Below are 24,250 nucleotides of genomic sequence, written 5' to 3'. Positions count from 1 at the left end.
CTTTTAACCTAAGAACATTTCGAGAAATACCTAAGACTTTCAGGTGTTAAAAAAGACAAATAACCAGCACAGACACTATTGTCGCGTGGCCATAAATGGTACAAAACTTTCACCAAGCTGCAAATTGTTTTGCAACATGAAAAGTTTCCATAAAACATCAAGTGACTCCTGAGGTGTAGAGAAAAAGTTAAGAGAAGTCTTAGTATTTCTTATCCATGGTTTGGGAGATTTAATCAAACCCAAAGTTAAGTCACAAGAAACTGCCATTAATAGGGTGTGTGTTCTTTATGTCACCAGAATTGATTGGTCACTTCAACAATCACGACACTTCAAAACTAGGCTGGCTCGATATTAGACATTCCATTGAATAAGTTCGAAACAACTCTAACAGTTTAATTCCACACATGAAAATTAAGCATGGCTTTACCTAACCCCATCATAGACCTGCCAGTCAAAAAAGGACTCAACTTGCCGATCTCTCTCCACCATAGTCCTTTCAGCTTCAGAAAACCCAGTCTTACCACACCACTACACTAACAACGATAGCATCGTGAACAAAATCTTCGTGGGACTTGGCTTCGGAGCTGACAGAACCAAGTACATGTATCCAAAATTCCAATGCTACCTGACCTTGCAGCAAGACAAGAAGATTTCCACAAAAAAAAAGTAGAAAGCCAAGGCATGATGACCTTGACCAGTATGGATATGCTGCACATATTGCGCCTCCTGATTGGCTGGCCATGACATCTAGCACCTGCTGTTGAAGACAAATTTCTTACACAGTTTCATCAAGTTGCCTCACACTTCGAGGCAATGAGAATTCTATATACAAAGGATAGTGATCTGAGGGATAGTGACCATTTGGACTATCATCAACCACTTCAGCGTACATGGGCGTAAGGGTCCGGCCCCTGAATAAAACCCAGTCAACATGCAAGTCTTGATTCCGGCGATCCCAGCATAGCAAGAGAGCTTTGAACAGCAGCTTTAGTTTTTCTGCTTTTCCTTGATTTTCTCCTGGCCCATGAAACAAAAGAGACATCAGTAGGTCCAGCTGGCATGAAAAGCAATTTAGTAAGTTAAAAAAATGTAATCAGATAACTTTAGTTCTTGGAACTTGAAATCGATTTGTTTCATCCTTTTTCTCTGTATATTTGAAATAGATACCGGATACTTTTTCAAAAGAAAGAAACTGATCTTGTTACTCTACACTCATCCATATGTAGGTCTCTTGGGTGTTTTATGGGTTTTCCACTTATCCTACTTGCAAGGAAAGATACTGTGTAACGAGACCTGAAAATAAAACTTATTGAAGCCATAACAGAAGGCTTCATATAAGCATTGCTGTCAAGTAGATGACAGACCTCAATTAAGGAGATGAGGTACTACAGGAATTCAGAAAAGACAAGAGACCAAGAAAGGCTTACCTTAAGCTCTCTGGTGGGTTATTTCTAGGTTAACCACATGCTTCCCAAGAGATATTGCAGCCCTACCAAATCATATTCCTCAAGGACAGTAAGGGTGTAAGGAAGCAAGCATGATCACAAGCTTGTCATGAAGTTTAGAAACTATTCTACCAGACACCAAGTGGGAGTACGGGTGAAGAGAGGAGGGAGAAAGGGGGACCCTGCCCTGCGGGGGAGGGGGGGGGGCGGGGTGAGGCGGGTGTGCAGAATATTAAAATCAAGTATCTCTTACAGGAATAGTCATCATCAAACATCCCAACAGAGTGAAAACAACCTCCAAAACATTTTAAAATTTGTTATATATATATATATATATATATATATATATAAGAGAGTTGATAAGCAGCTAAGCAGTGGTATAGAAACAGCCGGATGTAAGAGGAGCTGCCACTGCTGGATACCACCGGTGGTCTGGCTGTTGTTTGCATAATGTACATCTGTTGAGTGCCGCACATTTACTGTGGAAATGTCCAGCAGTGTCCAAACAAGGCGATATGGTGTACAGACAGTGTTGCAGCTTCTGTCATGCTGCAACTGGTCACATCTCCTCCTCAGACTAACTCGGTCATGGCCCTCCTCCTTTCCTCCCTTCTCCAGAAAATCTGGTTATTTTGCAAGAAATATAAGGAAATTTAAAAAAAGGGTTTGTGCATGAGCATACTGTGCGTAGCTATAACGAGCTATCCATTGCAGTACGCTTTTTTTTTGTCTTTCATCCAATCAAACTGTTTCACTCAAGGGTCTGTAAAAACTTAGTGTGATATTACCTAGCTAGCACCTCAGCCTTTCCCTCAACTAACTTTGCCTTTCCAACCCTTCAACCACTCACCTGGTCTCTGGTCCAGCCTTCCTCTCCTTCTACATCCCCTTTTCCCTCTGCATCACCTTACTCCTCGAGTGAAGCTTCTCCCACACATCCTGTACACCAAGTGCTGCAGTGCTTATCTGTGCCCAGAAGAAAGCCTTGGGGGTCACTCCTAGTGAAGAACCAGGAGAGGACCAACTTCATGTTTCCCACACCCTCGTGGATCATGCCTTCCTTCAAGCTTACAAAGACATGATCCAAGCAGCTCTCATGTTGGATACCAGTAACCCAATGTCTCCCAACCTGCTCCACCACCACCACACATGCCCCCTCTTCCCTCTTTCTTGCACCAATTCAAACAAGAAGTCTCCCTGTATGATCTGCTCCAGTGGAGTCTCGTGGTCCACCAACAGCTCTCCATGATCCTGGCCCACCTGGAAGAGCAGACAGATGAGCAACACACTTCCATGTGCATGGGCCAAGCCTCCTCTTGCTGATTTTAGGAGTGTCCGCAAGACAGTACACATCAATGGCACACCTCTATGATCAATGGCACACCTCATAGAGGTACCATCGTGGATGGCGGCTCGGGAGTTAACCTCATCCCTGAGTTTACTCTGCAAGCCCTTGGTCTCCAAAGGATCCGCCCCATCAACTTCTTTGTAAGGATAGCTGACCATGGGGATGTCATTCCTCTTGGTGTAGTCCAATCAGTTCCAGTGTTGATGGATGGGGTGCAATTCCTCAACTTTGTGGTCATCCGCTTGCCGGAGGAGCTGACCATGGGGATGTCACTCCTCTTGGTGTAGTCCAATCAGTTCCAGTGTTGATGGATGGGGTACAGTTCCTCAACTTTGTGGTCATCCGCTTGCCAGAGGTGAAGGGTGCCTACCCACTCCTCATTGGTCACACACGGGTTGCGTCATTCAATCACCATCTCCCTCTCTTGAGTGTGCTTGCTGCTGTACTTCTCCGTGTATCTCTGTTTCTGTGCAACCCTAACCTAACAGTGGTGTCAGAGCTGGAGTCGCCTCCCTTCCAGCTGCACTTCAGTCGCCGGCCCACCTTCTATCCGCTGCACTTCCGTCGCTCACAGATCCGATAGTCCACTACACTTCCGGCCGTCGTTCCGTCTACTCTCCAGCGCCACCTGTCAGCCGCCTATCCTCGGCTCCACCGCCCATTTAAGCCTCCAAAGGGGTCAGCGCTAGTGCCGAGGGCTCCACCGCCACCCCGCCCATGGGCAGCGTTCGCACCTCAGCAGGCAACCCTTGGCGGCGCTCAGCCACACCTTGGGCTTACATGGCACAGGACAGAAATCAGCCAAAAACTTGGGCCATTCTGTCCAGCGATTTTGCCCTCCCGATTCCGTCCTGCAACCATCGTAGTTCCATCCGGCACTCCGACGCCGTCACCAGCAGGGTAACCTACACATCGCCGTTGCCTCTCCGTCCTGTCGCCACGCCAGCTGCTCCCACGTCGTCCGCCTCTACGGTCGCCACGTCTGCTGGCCAGAGGCTGTCTACACATAGCTTCAACAAGCATCTCTCCAAAATCAGGATTCCAACATGTAACTGATTTTTTTTTGTTCAATTCAAGGGGCTTTGTACATTTCTTGCGTCATTGCAAGAAGCCAGGTCATTACTTGAATGAGTGCAAAAAGAGGCTTGCAAAGGAGAAGAAAAAGGAAAGCAGCATGGCTGTAGATTCTTCTTCATCACCTGTAGGGAAAGATGATGCATCAGTAAATCTTGTGCAAGATAAGTGGACTTTCCTTACTTGCAGTTATGATGCATCATTGGAGCATATGTCTCTTAGTGTCAATGAAAGACACGACACATGGTTCTTTGACAGTGGTGCTTCTACTAAACACATTACCTCCCGGAGGGATTTGTTTAAGAAGGCAAGCGGGTAACATGTGCAAACAATTCTTGTGCAGGATGAGTGGACTTCCTTACTTGCAGTTATGATGCATCAGTAAATCTTGTGCAGGATGAGTAGACTTTCCTTACTTGCAGTTATGATGCATCATTGGAGCATATGTGTCTCAGTGCCAATGAAAGACATGACACATGGTTCTTTGACAGTGGTGCTTCTAAACACATTACCTCACGGAGGGATTTGTTTAAGAAGCTTATGGTGGCTGCCTCTGAAGACAAGGGGTAACATGTGCAAGCAATTCTTCTTATCCAGTTCAGGGTGTTGGTGAGATGATCTCACAACAGAAGATGGTGCAAAATTATGTCTTCCAAATGTATTGTATGTGCCAAAGATTAAGAAGAACTTGTTGTCCGTCTCCTCTTTTGCTAAAAGAGGATATGCAATGAACTTTGAGGACGACAGATACACAATGAAAGACCATGAAGGTGGCTATGCATTGGTCACTTCCAGCACATTATACCATGGGTTATATCAGCTTGACAAGTTTGACAGGAGAGAGCATGATGCTCATGTGGTTACCACTCTTACACCTACCACGCATGAGGTAGAATTGTGCCATGCCACGTTTGGTCATGTGAATTATGGCAGTTTGATGCTATTGCAAAGGCATAAAATGGTACAAGATATGCCTCATGTAGAGCTACCACAAAAACATGTACGTGAAGGGTGCATATTGGGTAAAATGCACAGGAATGCATTCCCAAAAGATGGATCAACAAGGACTGTCCTGAAATTACAGCTTGTGCACAGTGATGTGTGGTCCTATGCGAACACCATCTTCTGGAAAGCATCTATACTTTGTAACCTTTATCAATGACTACTCCAGCTTTACTTGGTGTATCCCTTGAAGGCAAAATCTGATGTATTTGCATGTTTTCAACATTTTGTGGCACAAGCTGAAAATCAAACAAGTTGCAAAGTACAAACCCTCCGTCCAAATCGAGGGGGGGAATACATGTCCATTGCTTTCAAAGCATTTATGGCAAAAAAAGGCATAAAGCATCAATGCACGATGCCATATTCTCCTCAGCAAAATGGTGTTACTAAGAGAAAGAACAGGTCTTTGATGGACATGGCTAGATGCATGGTTAAAGGCAAAGGCTTGCCTCACAAATTCTGGATGGAGGCAATAATGTGTGCTACACGTGTTGAATCGATGCCCTACCAAAGCATTGAAAACCACAATGCCATATGAGACCTAACACTAAAGGAAACCTAAAGTTGATCACTTTAGAGTTTTTGGATGTATAGCATATGCACATGTACCTCAGCAGTTGAGAGGTTAGCTTGATGACAAAGCAACTAAGTGCATATTTGTGGGTTACAGCAGTGGCAGTAAAGGCTACCATCTCTTTAATCCTTCCACACAAAGGATTTTGGATAGCAGAGATGTTGTATTTGCTGAAAATTCAGACCAACCATTGGCTGAATTTTTTGGCCCACTTAACATGTTTGAAGGACTTCTCCCGTTGGGAATTGATGGCTCAATAGATCAGCTATCAACTTTGCCTAATGTACAGCATTTGGGTACTCAAAATCGGCCCATGAATGAGCTCATTACACCTCAAAATGTGGAGGAAGCAGTAGAGCAAGCGCGGACAGCAACGGAAGAGGCTAGAGTTGTGTCTCGTTGGCTACTCTGTACCTTACAAGAGAGCAAACTTTCAGCTCCACTTGGTAGCAAGACTAGGACTGTTTCACGTAATACAAGAGAACACGCAGATGTTGCTTGCTTGAGTACACTTTGTGATGCAGATGAGCCAAATTCATTTGAAGAGGCTCATGAGGATGAACATTGGATGCAAGCCATGCAAAACAAGATGGATTCTATCCATAAAAACAGCACATGGGATTTGGTAGACTTGCCTGCAAGCAAGAAGCCCATTGGCACAAAGTGGGTTTACAAGTTAAAAAGAAAGTCTGATGGTACCATTGACAGGTACAAGGCCAGGCTAGTGGCCAAAGGATATGCCCAGCAAAAAGGCATTGATTATGATGAGACTTTCGCACCTACTTCTCATATGGCCACGGTTAGATGTGTTGTTGCAGTGGCTGTCCATCATGGATGGAATGTGCATCAGTTAGACATAAAATCAGCTTTTCTCAATAGGGATTTGCAGGAAGAAGTGTATGTAAATCAGCCCACTGGTTTTGTGATGCATGGTCATGAAAACAAAGTATGCAAGCTTCGAAAAGCACTTTATGGTCTCAAACAAGCTCCTCGAGCTTGGTATGAGAAGATACATACTTATTGGGATTTCGCAATAGTCCAACGGAGAGCACCCTCTATGTGAAAGAGGATCATGGCACTTTGATTATGCTCATTCTTTATGTGGATGACGTTGCTAACTGGGAATGACATAGATAAAATTTCAGCATTCAAGCAGAATTGCAAACGTCATTTGAGATGACAGATTTGGGATTGTCGCATTATTATTTGGGCATACAATTTGTGCAGACAGATGTGGTTATTTATGTACACCAATCAAAGTACATTCAAAAGCTGTTGCACAAATTTGGCTTCCAAGATTGTAAGCCCATCTCTACCAAGGCAGAAATTGAGCATGTATGATGTTGGAGAGCCTTTTGATATGAGCGTTTACAGCCAAGCAGAGGGCTGCCTCATATACTTACGCAACACATGCCCGGATATTCAATTTGGGGTTTCCCAGTGTAGCAAATTTATGCACAACCCAGGTACAAAGCATTGGCAAGCAGTGAAGTGGATCTTCCGCTATCTTCAGGGCTCCCTGGATCTTGCGTTGGTATATCCCAAGGGGGACAGCTTGCAGTTACATGCTTACAGTGATTCCGTATATCCCAAGGGGGACAGCTTGCAGTTACATGCTTACAGTGATTCCGACAGGGCTGGTGACTATGATACATGGCAATCCACCAATGGAAATTGTTTCTTTTTGGGGCATTCATGCATATTATGGCTTAGCAAAAAGCAGCCCACTATTACCACATCTACTTGTGAGGCTAAGTACAAGGCAGCCTTTACAGCCCCAGTAGATTGTGCATGGTTGAGGAGATTAATGACTGATCTTCGTGAGTGTCAACACACACCCACCACCATACTCACTGACAGTCAAAGTGCTATAACCATGGCACGAAACCCAATGTTTCATGCACGTACTAAGCACATAGAGATTCATTGTCACTATGTCAGGGAGAGGATTCATGCAGGGTAGATCTCATTATCTTACTGCTCTACACAAGACAATGTTGCAAATCTGTTCACGGCGTTGCCTCGAGAGAAGTTTGAAGCTTTCCGCAAAGCTTTAGGCTTACTCTCCTACAGAGAGTGATCTGCTCAGATCTTGTATAGGTTCACATTGCCACTACAAGGGGGATTTATTGGCATATATACTGAGTTATGCCACATATGCTATGAGTAGTGCCACATGTGAACAAGGGAACTTTTCTCCCTTTGGGTTTTTCCCCTTGGATATTAGGTGTGAAAGGACACCACATTTATTTGTTTTGATATTGTGGAGTTAACTCTCTTGCTCCACACATTCTATGCATCTTCTTTGAGTGAGCATCAATCACCATCTCCCTCTCTTGAGTGTGCTTGCTTTTGTACTTCTCTGTGTATCTCTGGTTCTGTGCAACCCTAACCTAACATTTTAGACACTCTGGGTGTCACCATTTGGCCGCCCAAGTGGTCTTCCCCTATTTCGTACTAAGGTACGGGAGGCCAGGGAGCTTCTTGTCACTGTAATGAGGCCAAGACTCACGTCACCTACGGGAGGCCAGACCTCATGTCACCCGTAGTGTGGCCAAGACGTGGATAGACTTCCCATTGAGCCAGTTTCGTACTCAGGAAGACTTGATATCTATCGATTCTAAGAACGGAAGATATATCCATTGCATAATGCACGTGCACACATCTCTGCTTCCTTGAAACTGATTTCATGTGACTTGTTTTCATGTCAAGTGTTCCTGTTCGAGTACCTACTATTGACACCGCATACCAGTACCTATTTGTGTACTCGTACCAAGAAGGCTTGAACCACAGTCACTACGAGGGTGTGATCCAGGCTCTAGTACGAGATCGCCTCTTTGTGCATGGTCTCGGAACGACAATTTCGCGTTCACTTCCCTCCAGGTGTATGAGACTAGTGGCCAAGCTATTTAGGCTCATTCAACGAGTCTCGCATCAACAAACTACTACGTTACACTTCTGTTTGGGTAACTTGTCTTCATACTTGCATTGCATTGGATTATCTGGGTGGCAACCCCTTGGAATTTTGTACAGATTTAAACACTCCAATAATATACTTCAGTATTGAAGGGGGGTCGGCCCATTCACGGCCTTGGTGATGGTGTCCTATGTAGTGCTTGTCTCTTTTGCATATTATCTTGTGGAATGATATATCATTCAGTTGTTATGTGCAATGTGGCTTTTACATATCAAGTGTGACGTTCGTATTATTCACGAGACGATGCCCAAGGACATTCACACCTAGCCGGTGTAGTTTCAATGGTATCAAAGCACGGTTGTTTCCCTCTTCTCACTTGCGAAACAGTCGATTGGGCATTGGGCTCCGCGTGTGCATGCACATGGACATGCTAATCCCAAGGCTAAATCTCTGATTTGCAACAAATAAAACACAAGGTTCTCGAGCAGTTGTCAAAGGCATGGAAGGTATAGTGATGGACCATGACTTCTGTTGTCACCATTTGGTCCATTCACCAATCTTGACCAGTGTTTCACACAAACACTGAACAGAACCAAGGTGTGAAAGGGGATTTTCCACAGACGAAAGCTAGAGTATTTTCACTAGCATGGTTTGGCCTGGAAGATGGCCATACAGCATGAGCAGCATGGGATTTTATTCATCAAAGTGACTTATAATATTTATAAGTCGGTGTGTTCACATATCATTAATGATGGGCTGGACATATTATTATTTTGGGCATGGACAGATAGACAAAAGGAGGCGCCTAGATGAAACTCGGGCATCAAGCCAAGAAAAGCATAAAAGTTATATTTTTGGGCTAAAACTTGGAGTACAAGCCAAGAAAAGCATAAAGTAGTTATTTTGGGCCAACCCGGTTATTTTAGGCAAAAAAGGGGAAAGCACTTCAAATATAGCTAGTCGACTTCATTAAAAGGAGCTGGGGGCTTCTCATTTTGCCATGGGCATCCCTCTTGTAGTTTTTCTCTCCCCCCTGCTGGCCGACTGCAGATTTTCTCTCTCTTGCGTTGGCCGTACGGCAGCTCCTGGTGATGATCTCTTGCGTTGGCCGTACAGCAAGCAGTTCTCTCTCTCTCTTCTGGCCTTGTCATGGACAGATTTGGGATTGTTTATGGAGTAGATTTTGGGGCTGATTTGGCACGGAATTCGGGGCTGTTTTTGGCTCCATAACGGGCTGTTTTATGGACTGATTATGAGCTGAATTCATGGGACTGTTTTGAGAAAGTTTTTGGATGGCTTTTGGTGCCGTGTTTATATCTTTGCTCTAGATTGAGATCTGGGCAAGAGTTGTGCTAATGCTTTGTGGAAAAATCTGGTGTTGAATGCACCCGCACCTTGGTATCTTATAAAAGCTTTTGTTTGAATAAAGAAGTTCCTACAGGGGGCCAGCCGTTCCGGGTCAGTGCGGTGTATTTATATTGTATATTGTTCTTCCGCTGTGTCTTCATGCTTTGTGTTTGGGACCTAAAGTGTTGGTCTATCCTATTGTCACGGGTCCCCTACCCCAACTTGTGGCGTTGGTATCAAAGCAAAGGCTTTCTCAGAAGCAAAAGGCTTCCTTCGAACAATGAGAATGAAAAGAGATCAGAACCTGGGACTATAATGATCAACATGTTTGGCAATTGAGCTTAGGGAAGCAATCATCTATCAAGAGCATGAACAATAGACAGCTTGGTCTAAGGATTTATGGATTCACAGATTTTATCCTCGGAATATGGAGTTGGTTTTATGTGCTTGTGTTCAGCACTTTTTCTATATGGATTATTGTGGATTCTATAAACAAGTTTGCAGACAAGCTATATGGAGCTATCTCTCAAGATATCTTATAAGGAGATATTTATTTTGGCTTTATGACGAACCTGGCAAAGATAAAAGCTAAGTAAACTAAGTTGGTGCTTTTGACTAATTTTTATAAGTGTTTTTGGACACTTGACCCTTGTATGCCCGTACAAGGAGAATTGTGTGTTGTTTGTTTGCCTTGAATTGTTTCAGGTAAACATTATGGTTGAAAAGCCTGGTTTACATGGTTTTTCGTACGAACAGACCAGGGACTATGGACTTAGTTTTTGGCTCCCTTTATTTGGGATGCAGTGGATTTTTGGAATTTATGGATATCTCATGGATCGAGGATTTTCTCTAGATTTTTATCGGCCAAAATGCCTGTAAAACTATTTGTCGCAAACATATTTATGGAGAACCAGAATATTTATGCCTGAGATTCATTCTTATCTTATATTCTACACTTGAGCACCTCTCCTTCTAGGCCTCTGATCAGGATACCACTACGGAGTGCACGTGGTAGAGTGAACTTGAGTCCACCTCTCCTCCAAGGTGTGTGGTCGGAGTACCAACATGGAGTGCATACAGTAGAATGAACTTGAGCCCATCTCTCCTCCAAAGTATATGTTATGAGTACCAACATGAAGTGCATGTGGTAGAGTGGACACGACGCCTTGTTGGTTGGGGACTTATGTCTACGCCAAGGGTCATGTGATCTGAATTCACTCATGGAAGGGTGGTAGCCCTAGTGAGTGATGACGTGAACTCATGGAAGGGCAATTGCCCTAGTGAGTGGAGCCTCGTGGAAGGGGAAACCCTGGCAAGCCTCGTGGAAGGAGAAACCCTGGCGAGATGTTCATTCATGGAAGGGTAGTAACCCTGGTGAGTGAATTCTTTCTGTGAACTCATGGAAGGGTCAAAACCTTGGTGAGTGTCGCATGAACTTATGGAAGGGCACTTGCCTTGGTGAGTGAAGCCTCGTGGAAGGGAAAACCCTGGCGAGCATCTATGGTTTCATGGAAAGATTGTTTCCCTGGTGAACCATATGGCTTGGGCATGTGTATGGATCATAAGGGTGGTGCCCTTATGCAGTCCAATGGCATGGAAAGATGCTTTCTGGCTATGTATGCTGCTTTTTTATTTTTGCAGGTACTTACAGCTACTTCTAGAATTATGAATATTTAAGACACATTTGGCTCTTGTGCCTGTGTCTATTGATTATCTAGCTTATGGATTTATGGATATTTTGGACACAGTTCGCTCTTGTGCCTGTGTCTAGTTATTATCCGGCTCATGGAATTTTGGGACACAGTTGGCTCTTGTGCCTGTGTCTGGTTATTATCAGAGTTGTTGACTCAGGATATAGATAAAATTTCTTTCTTGATACGGTTGGCTCTTGTGTGGTTTGGCCTGAAAGATGGCCATACAGCATGAGCATCATGGGAGCAAAGTGACTTATAATATTTATAAGTCGGTGTGTTCACATATCATTAATGATGGGCTAGACATTATTATTTTGGGCATGGACAGGTGGACAAAAAGGAGGCGCCTAGATGAAACTTGGGCATCAAGCCAAGAAAAGCATAAAAGTTGATATTTTTGGGCTAAAACTTGGAGTACAAGCCAAAAAAGCATAAAGTGGTTATTTTGGGCCAACCTAGTTATTTTTGGTAAAAAGGGGAAAAGCACTTCAAATATAGCTAGTCGACTTCATTAAAAGGAGCTGGGGGCTTCTCTTTTTGCCATGCGCATCCCTCTTGGAGTTTTCTCTCTCCTCTGCTGGGCGACTGCAGATTTTCTCTCTCTTCTCTCTTGCGTTGGCCATACAGCAGCTCCTGGTGATGACCTCTTGCGCTGGCCGTACAGTGGGCAGTTCTCTCTCTCTCTCTTCTAGCCTTGTCATCGGCAAATTTGGGCCTGCTTATGGAGCAGATTTTGGGGCTGATTTGAGAGCTCTTTTGGGGCTGATTTATGGCTTAGTTTTGGGGCTGATTTGGCACGGAATTCAAGGCTGTTTTGGGCTCCATACTAGGCTGTTTTATGGACTGATTATGAGCTGAATTCATGGGACTGTTTTGAGACAGTTTTTGGATGGTTTTTGGTGCCATGTTTATATCTTGGCTCTAGATTGAGATCTGGGCAAGAGTTGTGATGATGTTTTGTGGGAAAATCCGGTGTTGTATGCACCCGCACCTTGGTATCTTGTAAAAGCTTTTGTTTGAATAAAGAAGTTCCTACGGGGGGCCAGCCGTTCCAACTCAGTGCGGTGTATTTATATTGTATATTGCTCTTCCGTTGTGTCTTCATGCTTTGTGTTTGGTACCTAAAGTGTTGGTCTATTCTATTGTTACGGGTCCCCTACCCCAACTTGTGACATCTAGCAGGTGGTGTCGGCAACAATTGACTTTTTTACGTCCAAGAACTGGCCAACCTGTTTTTGGCCAGTTCATTGATTCTTCAAAGGCCTATAACAGGCAAACACTTGGATCCTAGTTGGGTATCTGACACCTCGGGTGTTAGGTCACAGTTGTAGCATAGAATAGGGTTTCTATCACTACCTTTTGGGAATGCCTAGGGCTTCTAAGACTTGTACCCTTTTTGTACATTATAAATATACTGAAAATACAACACAGATGCCCGGGAACAATCTTCAAGAAGAAGGATTCATGTTTGTGTTCAGGGATAGGGCAAGAAGGCAAGGGGACAAAGTGGAACGCATGCACAGATCTTATTCAGATTTGGAGTAGATTCAGAGACCTAAGGCAAGTTTTTCAGTGAAAAGGGAAGGATGACCGATATGGATGACCATATGTGGAGACGGGATAATGACAGTCATCCAGAGTCAAAAGTTGGAATCCCGTCATCAAGTTTAGCACAAGGGAATGTCATGTGCATGCACAAATCTCAGGGCTAAATTGCACAATAACAGGGTCACATGAAGCTAAGTTGACCCACTCCTCCAAAGACTAAGCGAGACCAGTGCAGAGGGGAGCCCAAGCAATGTGAGCGAGCGCCCAAGGGGTGGCCACTAGGCATCTTGAAGAAGGGGTTCCATATCAAAGTCTAGCGGAGTCTTTCCTCATATGTGGCCGGAGGCAACTGGAGGAGAGCTGACTTGAGGTGACCCCGAGCTCCGATCAAACTGACTGCAAATCGGTCCTCGAAAGAGGTGCTGACGCCGCAAGCACGGGCCTCTGTGAATATCCACCGCACAAGAGGGGTCCATAGGCCACCAAGAGAAAAACGAAACCCGCGTGAGAAGAAAAGCCTTCCAAGGCTCACCCCCTAGACGAAGGCCTCAAACGACCAGCTTTCCCAACACGGCTCTGCTTTAAAAAGCTGGATCAATGATGCCCAATCCACCGTGATGACGGAGCTGAATGATCACCCTCGAGGCCACCTTGGCCCATGCAGGACTACAGTCTGTTGCTGGCCAAAAGAAAATCCTGGATCAGCCACTGAACCTGTCCTAGGCAAGACCGGGAGAATGCCCAGCATGAAGTAATGTACCACATTGTAGCCATGACCACCTAGTTGGCCACCACCACACTGCCAATGAGGGAGAGCCTCTTTCCTTTCAACAGTTGGAGGTGTTTTCCGACTGTTTCTGATATCTGAGTAGTAGCTGTCCCACCTTGGAACAGCTATGAATGTACCTTGCATTCCTTAATGAAGCAGTGGTTTCACAAAAAAAAAAAAAAAGTGTGTGGTGGGGGTTTTGGGGGGGGGGGGGGGGGGGATCTTGGCCTCTGGCACCCAATGCTGCATATTGTATGAAAAGTGCTGTCTAATGTCCTTTTCCATTCAATTGAGTCATCACTTGGTTTGCTTTGACAAAAAAGCTGTGTGACAAAAATGCTCAAGTTCCTCGTTTGGTCTAGCAATGAGAATACAGTGAATGGTTTGGTCTAGCACACGAGAATACAGTAAGGAAACTCTGGATTTTTACGGATTTGCAGCCTGGTATTCTTCACTCTCATAATCAATAACACCAATACTCCGCAAAGGATGGAGGAGGGGTTGTGATCCTTGGGACCTAGTGCTGTGTACTCTGTGAATGTGATTAATTAAACCTGCTGTCGGATTGTCCTTTCTCCAGCTAGTGACTGTCAATCACAGATAGCCACTTTATCCTACAAGCCTGTCGTGTCTAACAGATAGCCACTTTATCCTACAAGCCTGTTGTGTCTAAAACCACACTTCAACTGGTAGACATTTTACAGCTACAACCCACCCCCACCATGGGGGCTGAGTGGGGCTTGTTTGTACTCCCCTTTACACCCCATGTACAAATAGTAGTCATGAACCATACATTGTCAACTCTTCCCATGGTTAAACAATTCCTGGACTTGGTGCAAGCTGACTCCTATGTCAAATCCCCCATCCCATGGCTTCAAAGATGTGTTTTTTTGAATTGCCAGTTCTGGAGGGGCTATGGGACATCCTCGCACAGGTAAGCTTTCTCTCTTAATCGGATATTTAGGCAGAACAACAGGTTTGAAGGTGGGTGGCTCACCTTATCTTTGAAGGGGCTAGGGTGCCTCATAAATCACATTAGGCTCGATCGTCTGGCCGTTGAGACAGCTTCAGCAGTTTATCATAAGGATCATAAGCAGTGGGTGGATAGATTGTACACAACTGCACCATGGCACCCTAAAAGGATCGGAGATTGTCCACCTTGTCATCAAGTTCATCTCCATCATTCATCCAGAGGTGAAGCCCAGTGTCCTAAGCCACTAAAGTATTGCTCCTTGCCCCTTCCATTAAGAGGTTAAGAGAGGGTAGACCAGAGACTAACTAAGCGGATAGAGAAGTACTCCTCTTCTACTCTGAAGCAGCACCCTGGTGAGTGTGCCATCAAATAAAGAGCTGAGGACTCAGATTCATGGTGGGAGAAACCCAGGCATCAAGCCAGCTTTCAGCAAGCTTCAGTGCACCCAACAATAAGTTTCTCAAATTTGAGTGAAAGAACAGAGTCCTCCCTTGTAGCCTTATACTTTAAATGAGATTGAAATGAAAGTGCAAAGGTGGAGGCCGCTTTCACCATGATTGTCTGTGTGCATTGTCCCCTCAAGGTGAGTGCACCACTTCTCTGCAGAGTTCTTTGTCATCCCAACCTCAGTCCTGTGGCCACGATCGAATGGAGTAATTTAGAATGGATTAGCATCATGATCTTTGATAGCACTTCTTTCTTCAAGTGGCAAATCCATAATTTAGAATGGATTAGCATCAAGATCTTTGATGGCACTTCTTTCTTGAAGTGCATGCTCTTGTACCATCTTCAACAGTCAGATTAATGTTTTCATGTTGAAAACAAAAACCAGTCAGACAGTAACTTTTTTGAGATCTAGGTTATACACCCCACAAAATCCGTCATCTAAAAACTACAGAAAGCAATGACATATGCAACATAACTGACCTTTGAATCCATGGTAAGTACAAACAAGCTTTGTGCTTTTCCGTCTCCGTGCAGTAGCCCATGCGTCGATCATATCACCAACTACTCCATGCTCTCTGCAAGAACACACCATTTAGTTTAATCAACACTTCAAACTCAAAAGGCATAAAGCTATACTATATTTTTCAACAATAAGATTAGAGATACTTAAGTATGCAGCTAGTACCTTGACCTTCCCAATAGAAATCGCCCAACAGTAGTTTCCTTCTCTGTGTTAAATCCACCACAGTAAAGCACAGGAAGGCTTGGAGGTAATGAGGCTATATGCTGCCAAGTAAGCAAAGCTCCTCGCCTGCGGGCCCGAGCACTTGCCTTATCCAGATGAGTGTTCACAATTTGGAAAGCAAAGCCGGGGGGCTCCACCCCTTTCAACTGGAATGTGTGGAAAACATTATTAAAGCAAACATTCTATTTTCCTCATTTTGTAAATTATTCCAATTGAGAGACTCCGAGCTTGCTTCCCTCAAAGATCTGACTCTTACAGAGAGGACTGCAACCCTAGAACAGACATAATGGCAGCTGCTGCTTGAGTGGCTACTGCACCACACTGACCAGAGGGGAGCGTAAGTTTGAATCCTGACACCAAAATATAAAAAAATAGTCCACCAAAAAAAATACTTGAAAGGATATCACCCATGTTGCAATGCATGGGACAGCTGCACCCCAAGATGTACTTGCTGGTACAGATGGTGATTCAGAAAGCCAGAACGTACCGCCTTCTGTCTGCTCAACCTACACACTAACAGTTCTTTGAGAAAGGAAAAAATATTTACAAAAAGACAGCAAAAACAAACTAAGCATCTTCTTGAGGCATGCAAGGTGCAACAACTACCTGCTCCTTATTGTAAAAGACACTACAGTGTTCATCTGTAGAGTCGCTTAAACCTTTTCTTGAAAGTCCGAAGCGCCCATAACCTAAAGGAAACAAGAAACTATATTACCATCACCCAAACTTCTTCATGATCAAAGGTAGCTCAATGAAGATAGTGTGCCACATAAGAATTAAGATACATATTCCACACAATGATGCAAAGAAGCTGCTAGAAATACCAGAAAGGCTCTCTTAGTGCTTAATTAGAGAGTCCATTTACACTATTTGGGTATGTCATCTCAAAGCCCTTGAAGAATGTTCAAGAAAGCGGAGTTAACCAAGGTTCATGATTGAAGCCTTTCCTTAGTGTTTTTATTGCGTGAGGCTTCGTAGAGCACTGCACTTAGATGGTGGCCTCTTTTTGGCTTCACAAAGGATCAAAAAGGTGATGATATGGCTCAAAAAAGAGGCAGCTTTAAGAAGCAAAGATGATTTATGCAAGCAACGAGAGAGCTATTGGCATTATTTACGAACTTTGATGACTCTATGGTATTAAACCATGAATACAAAAAACTTCGGATAAAAGCCACAGTTTCTCCAAAACCTCCAAAAAGTAAGTTCAGTACTCATTTGAAGTGAAAATTAAATGATGTTAGTAATATTAATGTCTTCAAAATACCAATTGGGTCCATGAGGCCATAAGTGTTATGTACCGAATACTAATCCTCAAGATTAGTGCCTAATCTGGTAGGGTTAGGGGAGCCCTCTGATTAGGGGATGCAGGCTGATACAAGTGCCTAAGGTTCATTATTCATAAAACAATGTATACTAGCTATTTCTGACTCGATGGTTATTATATAAGTGAGTTATGGGTTATTATCATTATGGCTTGACAGTTGGTTTGTGCCTAGACCAAGAGTTGTCACTCTCTTGCCATGGACATGGCATATCATAGATAGTCTTGCCGAGGGCATGTACAGGCAGGCCCTGGTGGTATTGGACACAAGAGCCGAATGGTATGGAGTTGTGGGAGCAAGCCTTAGCCCTTGGCTCGGGGGAGGTCTGCGGACATGGGCCATGGTTGGGAGGTGAGCTTACCTGCAACCTTCTATTTCTTTGTTCTTGGGTTTGCTTGTGATTTAGGTGATTCATGGGAGGACTCTCCCAGTTGGTGTAGCTATTTGGCCCTCCTAGCTCTATTTCACATGATAGAACCCTTGCTCGAACACCAGCACCTAAGCTAATGTGCCGCCTAGCTGCTGCCCGTCAACCACCACCTGAACCTGAACCTGTCGTTGTATGCTACCCACAGTCAGCCTGTGTTGGACGTCACCTGGCTGCACGCCATACACTTGCTTGGCTGTTGCACCTGTTCGCTACCGCCAAAACACCATCTACGCCTATTCTACCAACTGCCACCATTGACTTGCAACTGCGTTCCCTACAGCACCAGCACCTACGCCATTTGTGCACCGGTTTTGCTCCGCCATTGCCACCAGCTGCTGCCGTCAAACAGTGCTACCGCACTGTACATCACCACCTGTTGGAAAGCGCCACCTGCACTTGGTTGCTGCCACCAACTGTTAGAATTGTGCATCTCAGTGTCTTTATGGGCTTCACCTATTTTGGGTATTTTAGCTATTTCTCCTATTTTTAGGAATTCGTGAGTAGCCGGCCAGCTCACTCCCTTCGCTATAAAAGGGGCCTCACATATTCACTTGATGTAATCCTTTCCAAGCACAAGTTCAACATCACTTGCTGGCTATTGCCATTGTAAAGCTTCAAGCTATTATAAAAGGTGATCTTGTCCACAAGTTCTCTCTCCTTTGCTCCCTCTTCTCTCTCTTGTTTTGTCTATGCTTCCGCCTATGCATACACCAACATGGTATCAGACGTTGAGGTCCTAGCAATCCAATTCTAGGCGACTTTCTTCCTTCTTGCTGGCGCTTTTTGGAGCTTGATCTGCACCTGCGTTTTCTGCAAGGTGGCTGCGTTTTCTGCTTCATCTACGTTTTTTGTTTGTTGGTTGCTTCTGCTGTCATGCTACGTGCTGAGCGTCAAAGGCAAGCTTCAAAGTGCTGTTTTCAGCAGTTTCGCAAGGTGAAGGGCTGTTATTCAATCCTGGACAGCAGTTGAAGGTGTTTTGTTTGCACGTGGAGGTGCCAGACAAACGGCTCTTTCTGGTCCTCTTCCTCCCCCGCTTCCCCTCCCTCCGGTTGGGTGTTTCCGTGTGATTTGGTGAACTGTTTTGTTGCTGTTCAGCCTCTTTCTCTCTCAGATTTGAGAGGGGGCTGATTGATCCTCGTGTTGCGCTTTGTTAGAGAGTGCTCGAGAGGAGTCGTGGAGTGATGAGATTTGTGTACTTTGTTGCTCTGGATATGCTCCCCCTGTACGAACAAGGATGACAAGTTGGACGGCTGTCACGACCCTGTGTTTTTCTCTGGACAGTATGCAAGTGGGCACGGGGACATGGTGGACAGTGTGAATGGCATCAGTTTGGAGTTGAAAAGGAAACCCATGTGTGGACAACCCCGAGTGTGAAGGGGACAAAGAGATTTTAATTAAAAAGGTTTTATAACCTTTGGTGGCCCAAAAAGGCTAATTTGGGGAGGCTACTCTACTCTTGGAGGATGCGCCTCTTTCTCTTTCTTGCTTTTTGGAAAAGGCTGCTGGTGGGCTGCGCTGTAACACATGCAGGCGCTGCTGAATACCAGTCGCTGGTTTTGCTTTTTTGGAGAGAGAAGCTAGCTGGTGGCTATACTCCAAAACATACGCGCAGGCAACCAAGGGCTGGTTGCTCTGGACACACAGGCCAGGGTGTCAAATCCCCTAGGATCTCCTCGTGGAACGCTCCTAGTACAAGACTCGAAACCTGCAAACAAACCAAAAACAAAACGGGGGTGCAGGCCTGACTCACCTCCCAACCTCGATAGCCGTGGGCAAGCCCACAAGACTTGGCTGTCCCCACCGAGCCACGAGCTAAGCTAACTAGATGGACATACCGACCAATCTCTACCTCGTGACGTCCCATACCGCCACGAAGCTACCCTCGCGGGCCTCGAGACTGCTGCCGGCCTCAGCTGCATGAGAAGCAGGTGCACGTCTGCACTAGATCCAGGCTCCTGACCATAGAGCTCTCACAAAGTCACGCGAGACTCTATATGACTAATGACTAACCTTGGCCACCCTTTTATAGGCTCTTGGCCGGTCATCGGGCGTCCACACTTGGACGCCCGCCCGTCCATACTTGGGTGCCCGCCCGTTAGTCTATCCCTAACTCAGCTCGTCAATCAGCCTGCCTAGCTCCAAGCTTCCCCAAACCTCGAAGCTAGTCTTGTGTGCGTGTAGCACACGGTAGATACACACTGTGCACATGACATACTCCCCTTCAATACAAAGGACCACACTCCTAAAATTTAGGAGAGTTGCTATTTTTGGCCCAACTCCGATGGAAATTCTGTTCAAGTCATTACATTTGGAATTGAGCAGATACTAAGAGTTGGCAAAGTGCCTATGACAGAATGTCTACTAGTTGGGATATTTTTAGAGCTAAAGATTATGGGAGAACCCATCTCTTAGATTGGGACATGTGGCAAGAAAGTGGATCAAAGTGAGACAAGTGGCCTCACACTTGTCAATCCAGCTATTGTGTGGCTCTCCGCTTGTCATTGTAGCCTTCTCTTGCCATTTTAGCTCATGGGAGGCCCCAAATCTATAAATTGGAGCCCTCTCTCTTCATTAATAGAGGCTCTCTTGCTGCACACTAGCCTCTACCACCGTTACAGGCTGCCCTAATGCTGGCTACTCTCTTTCTCTCTCTCTTGAAGGCTGCCCATGAAGAATACTGGCTGTTAGCTATGCGCCAACACCTTGTTGGAAGGTTAGCAAATGTTGATTGAAGCCATTTAAGGTGCTATCTCACAAACTCGTTTTATACAAGAGTTCCTTGATCCATTGGGTGAGTGTTCCATGATTTCAAGTTTACTTGCAAGGTCTAATCAATCTTGCAGATGTAGATGTAATCGGTGTCCCAATTGTGTAGTACCAGCCTTAGGTAAGGCCTAAGGAGGATCATGTTATAGGACCCTCTCTAGGTGGAAGTCCATCATCACAAAAGAGTGGTGGAAACTCAACCTAAAGGTCAACTTAAAGATCTTAACCTTAGCGCCCTAAAGGATTCTCATTGGTTTGCCTCTATTTCCACCTCTATGGCTAACTACGAGACTTGTGTCTACGAGTGGCACATTACCCTAGGTTTCCCTACAACTCTTGGTGTGTATGTTGACTCTAACCCCACGATCCCCAAGATTGTGACAGTCAACTAATTTCTTTTGTATACAAAAGGAAGCATGGAGTTCATTTTGTCGCTCTTAAAATAATATGCTTGCTTTGTGGCTTTTGTTAGAAAACATGTGACCTAGCATCCATCCTTAGTGGGAGATCCTAGAAGAATGTGGATTCTATGGCCATTCACTTCTCCATAAACTCGGAGAAGATCATGCAAGGCAAAAACTTTAGAGTTGAACAGACAATCACAACATGTACTAGGACATGAAAGTACAGTAACTGACGTACCTGTCAAAGACAACTGGTTAGCTACCTTTGGCTTGGGTCCAGCGTTGGTCTTTTCACCCTTTTGCTTCGAGCACTCGTTACGCATGTGTCCTTTTTCTTCGCAGATGAAACAACGTCCCTCCTTCTTGAGCTTCAAAGCTTTAAGGAGACGTTTCTTCTTCACTGGTGTCGAAGTTGAATTCTTTGAAGGTTGGTCTGAAGACTTTCCTTCAATCGTGCTAGCCATTGGTGTGGAGAACTTCCTTTTGTGCTTGTTCCCCTGCTCGGTAACGGGTTAAGACTTGGAAGAGACCATTGTATCATCATAGATACGAGCGGAATGAATGGCCTCGTCCAAGGTTTTGCATTTGTTATTTTTAACCTGTAAACAGTATGAGTCGGGTAAACCGGCTACGAAGAATCCCAAAAGAGTTGTGGGATCCATCTTCGTAGCTTTCATCTGCAAGTCCCTAAATTTCTGGAGATATACCTCATAAGTGAGGTTATGCGAGGTCATGGTCAAAGTAAGAAACCGGGCAACAACATCATAGTCATCCTCTTTATTGAGGAATTCTTTCTTGAAGACGTCTTCGAACTGTGCCCAAGTCCTTGGTTTAGGATTGAGTTCCTTCCACCAAAGGAAAGCTTTGCCTGAGAGGAAACCTGCTGCTAATTGGATCTTTTTTCCATTGTCATATGGATGAAACTAAAAATGGACTTGCCACTTATTTAGCCAAGTGTCCACTATCTCCTTGGTACACTACTTTTGCTTGCTCCCAAACTCTTCCGGAGTAATATTGGGGCCTAAAGCAGATGCCAAGGTATCCATACCCAAAAGAGTAGATAGGGTAGTGGTCAACAAAGAGATGGAGTTCTGCAAAGCCTGCATCTGCGCAGCGATTCGTGCTTGACGTTCCGAGAAAGAAGCTTCAAGAGCAACTTTAAATTCTTGGAAATCTGATTTTGACACATAATCGTCGAAAAGATCGGCATCGGTATCTTTCATAGCCGGCAGGCCTTCACGTTCGACAAGGGGCTCCAACTCGAATTCTTGGGTCGACATCTTGAAGAGGGCAAGGTGAGAGAAAAATTGATCTTGCACAACAAGAGTGCTAGGGAACTCGAGAGCTTGAGAGCTTGAGAACTTGAGAGATGTGTGGCAAGAAGCCCGCTTAAGAAGAATTTATAGGCTTCCCCAAAAGCTGTCCTTAGCTTTTGCTTTTGTGTTTTTTTTTTTTTGTAATATATATATAAGAAAAAAAACAATTATAAAGCAAACTTGGGTTTCTTTTTTTAAAAAACCCTTTTTCAAAGTGTGAGTTTATAAAAACCTTAGGTGCATATAAAAATATCAAAAGCAATCGATTATTTTTTTTTTTCTAAAAAATCAAAGCAAACAAGACTCGAAACCTGCAAACAAACCAAACAAACAAGACGAGGGTGCAGGCCTGACTCACCTCCCAACCTCAACAGCCGTGGGCAAGCCCACAAGACTTGGCTGTCCCCACCGAGCCACGAGCTGAGCTAACTAGATGGGCGTACCAGCCAATCTCTACCTCGTGACGTCCCATACCGCCACGAAGCTACCCTCGCGGGCCTCGAGACTACTGCCAGCCTCGACTGCATAAAGCATGTGCACGTCTGCACTAGATCCAGGCTCCTGACCATAGAGCTCTCACAAAGTCACGCGAGACTCTATATGACTAATGACTAACCTTGGCCACCCTTTTATAGGCTCTTGGCCGGTCATCGGGCGTCCACACTTGGGCGCCCGCCCATCCATACTTGGGTGCCCGCCTGTTAGTCTATCCCTAACTCAACTCGTCAATCAGCCTGCCTAGCTCTAAGCTTCCCCAAATCTCGAAGCTAGTCTTGTGTGCGTGTAGCACACGGTAGATACATACTGTGCACATGACACAGGGGGGCTGGTTTCTCTCGACACATAGGCAGCACAGTGCTGAATTGTGCGCCTACTTTGGCTGGCTAGGAATCGGGCAGCATAAACATGTGCGTTTTCTCTCTTAGAAAAGGGGGCTGGACAACAGGTTGGAAGGAGACACAGGGCTGTAGGCGGCTGTAGGAATCTAGCTCACAGGACTGCCATCCTCTCTGGCTTTGTGGAACACCACCAACCAACCTCCTGGGAGCTCTTCCCGTTCCTGTGTACCTTGCCTTGGGCTTCGTATCCGTGCACTTTCCTGTACCTTGGACTTGTACACCATCATATGGGACTGAATCAATGTTTGGCTTTGCTGAGCCTGATGCTCTGATACCAATGTAACACACGGAAGCTCTGGGGGTCTTCTTTCAGTCCTAAACACCACTGAGAACATGCTGATGCAAAAACGTAGACAGAAGGGAGAGTAGAGAGAGAGAGAGAGATGCTGGAAATTCAGTATATTCTGATGGTACAAAAAGGTACCTAAATCTGCAGCTCATACAAAAGGTGATAGACACCAAAATCTAGTCCTAACTTGGACCCATTCCCTAAAGGAATGAATGGTTACAATGATGAGCACTCTAGGCCTTATATAGCCCCTTTGGAATATTGAATTGCTGGCCAACCGGCAGTCGGCCAGTCGACTAGACCCTCATAATAAAAACACTGGAGCGCTTGTTTTTCCTCCATGCAGCCAACAGGTTCTGTACTCAGCTGACAGCATCTTCTGGGTCCTCCAAGTCCTCACTGTACTCTGTGCTCCATGTCCTGGCTCTACTGATGTTTTTCTTGGCTGCCCCTTCTGGATTAGCCTCTAAGAATGGTCATGGCATTTCTTGCACATGACAATCATTGTCTTGAAAAGTGCATCTACCATCAGTGGTGCTACTCCAAAATCTACAAGAAAGAAAGAAAGTTGTATTAACGTCTACAAAAGGCCAAAATGACCTATGAGACCAAAAGGTTACATAATGTCTATGAAATACATCATCATGGGTACTAAAAATAAAAATCAAAGAAAGTAATAAGAGCTGAAATGTCAGATCTGATCCCAAAACAAAAAGTGTCCAACTCTCGTATCACCCTAAAATATCCCACATAGGACATTGCAACATGGCACCCAATGTAGTAAAGCTGGGCCAGCGGGAGAAAGTCCTATGGTGGTGGGAGATGATGGCTCTGATCCTTCTATAGTGACACGGGCGTGGGCAAGGACCACAAGGTCGAGGGCGTCGGGCTCTGCATAGCTCAATGGCTCTGTCTAGTGTCACTCCTCTCGTTCGAGCTCC

The 24,250-nt window shown here is 45.0% G+C and overlaps 1 protein-coding gene across 2 annotated transcripts in view; it reads right to left on the bottom strand.

Moving 5' to 3' along the window:
• Positions 1 to 328: 328 nt before the first annotated feature.
• LOC147603265 (DNAse I-like superfamily protein) overlaps positions 329 to 24,250 on the bottom strand; it is a 48,792-nt gene continuing 24,870 nt past the window's right edge. The window contains exons 3-8 of one of the 2 annotated variants that reach the window (XR_015265615.1): positions 16,490 to 16,572; positions 16,288 to 16,389; positions 15,824 to 16,038; positions 15,619 to 15,713; positions 15,244 to 15,323; positions 329 to 1,017 (exon numbers count right to left, since the gene is read on the bottom strand). Coding sequence is in view for 1 of the 2 variants with exons in the window: in XM_086796567.1 (XP_086652693.1) it covers positions 776 to 1,017; positions 15,619 to 15,713; positions 15,824 to 16,038; positions 16,288 to 16,389; positions 16,490 to 16,572 (737 nt within the window). In the remaining variant the exon portion in view is untranslated. The remainder of the gene's footprint in view (positions 1,018 to 15,243; positions 15,324 to 15,618; positions 15,714 to 15,823; positions 16,039 to 16,287; positions 16,390 to 16,489; positions 16,573 to 24,250) is intronic. The other variant, XM_086796567.1, reaches the window with a different exon arrangement.

This window comes from Cibotium barometz, chromosome 64, assembly GCF_041138505.1.
Source record: "Cibotium barometz isolate CiBa-2024 chromosome 64, ASM4113850v1, whole genome shotgun sequence".
In the NCBI taxonomy this organism is placed as follows: domain Eukaryota; kingdom Viridiplantae; phylum Streptophyta; class Polypodiopsida; order Cyatheales; family Cibotiaceae; genus Cibotium; species Cibotium barometz.
Note: the sequence above shows the minus strand (reverse complement) of the source record. Positions and strands in the feature narration are given on the sequence as shown.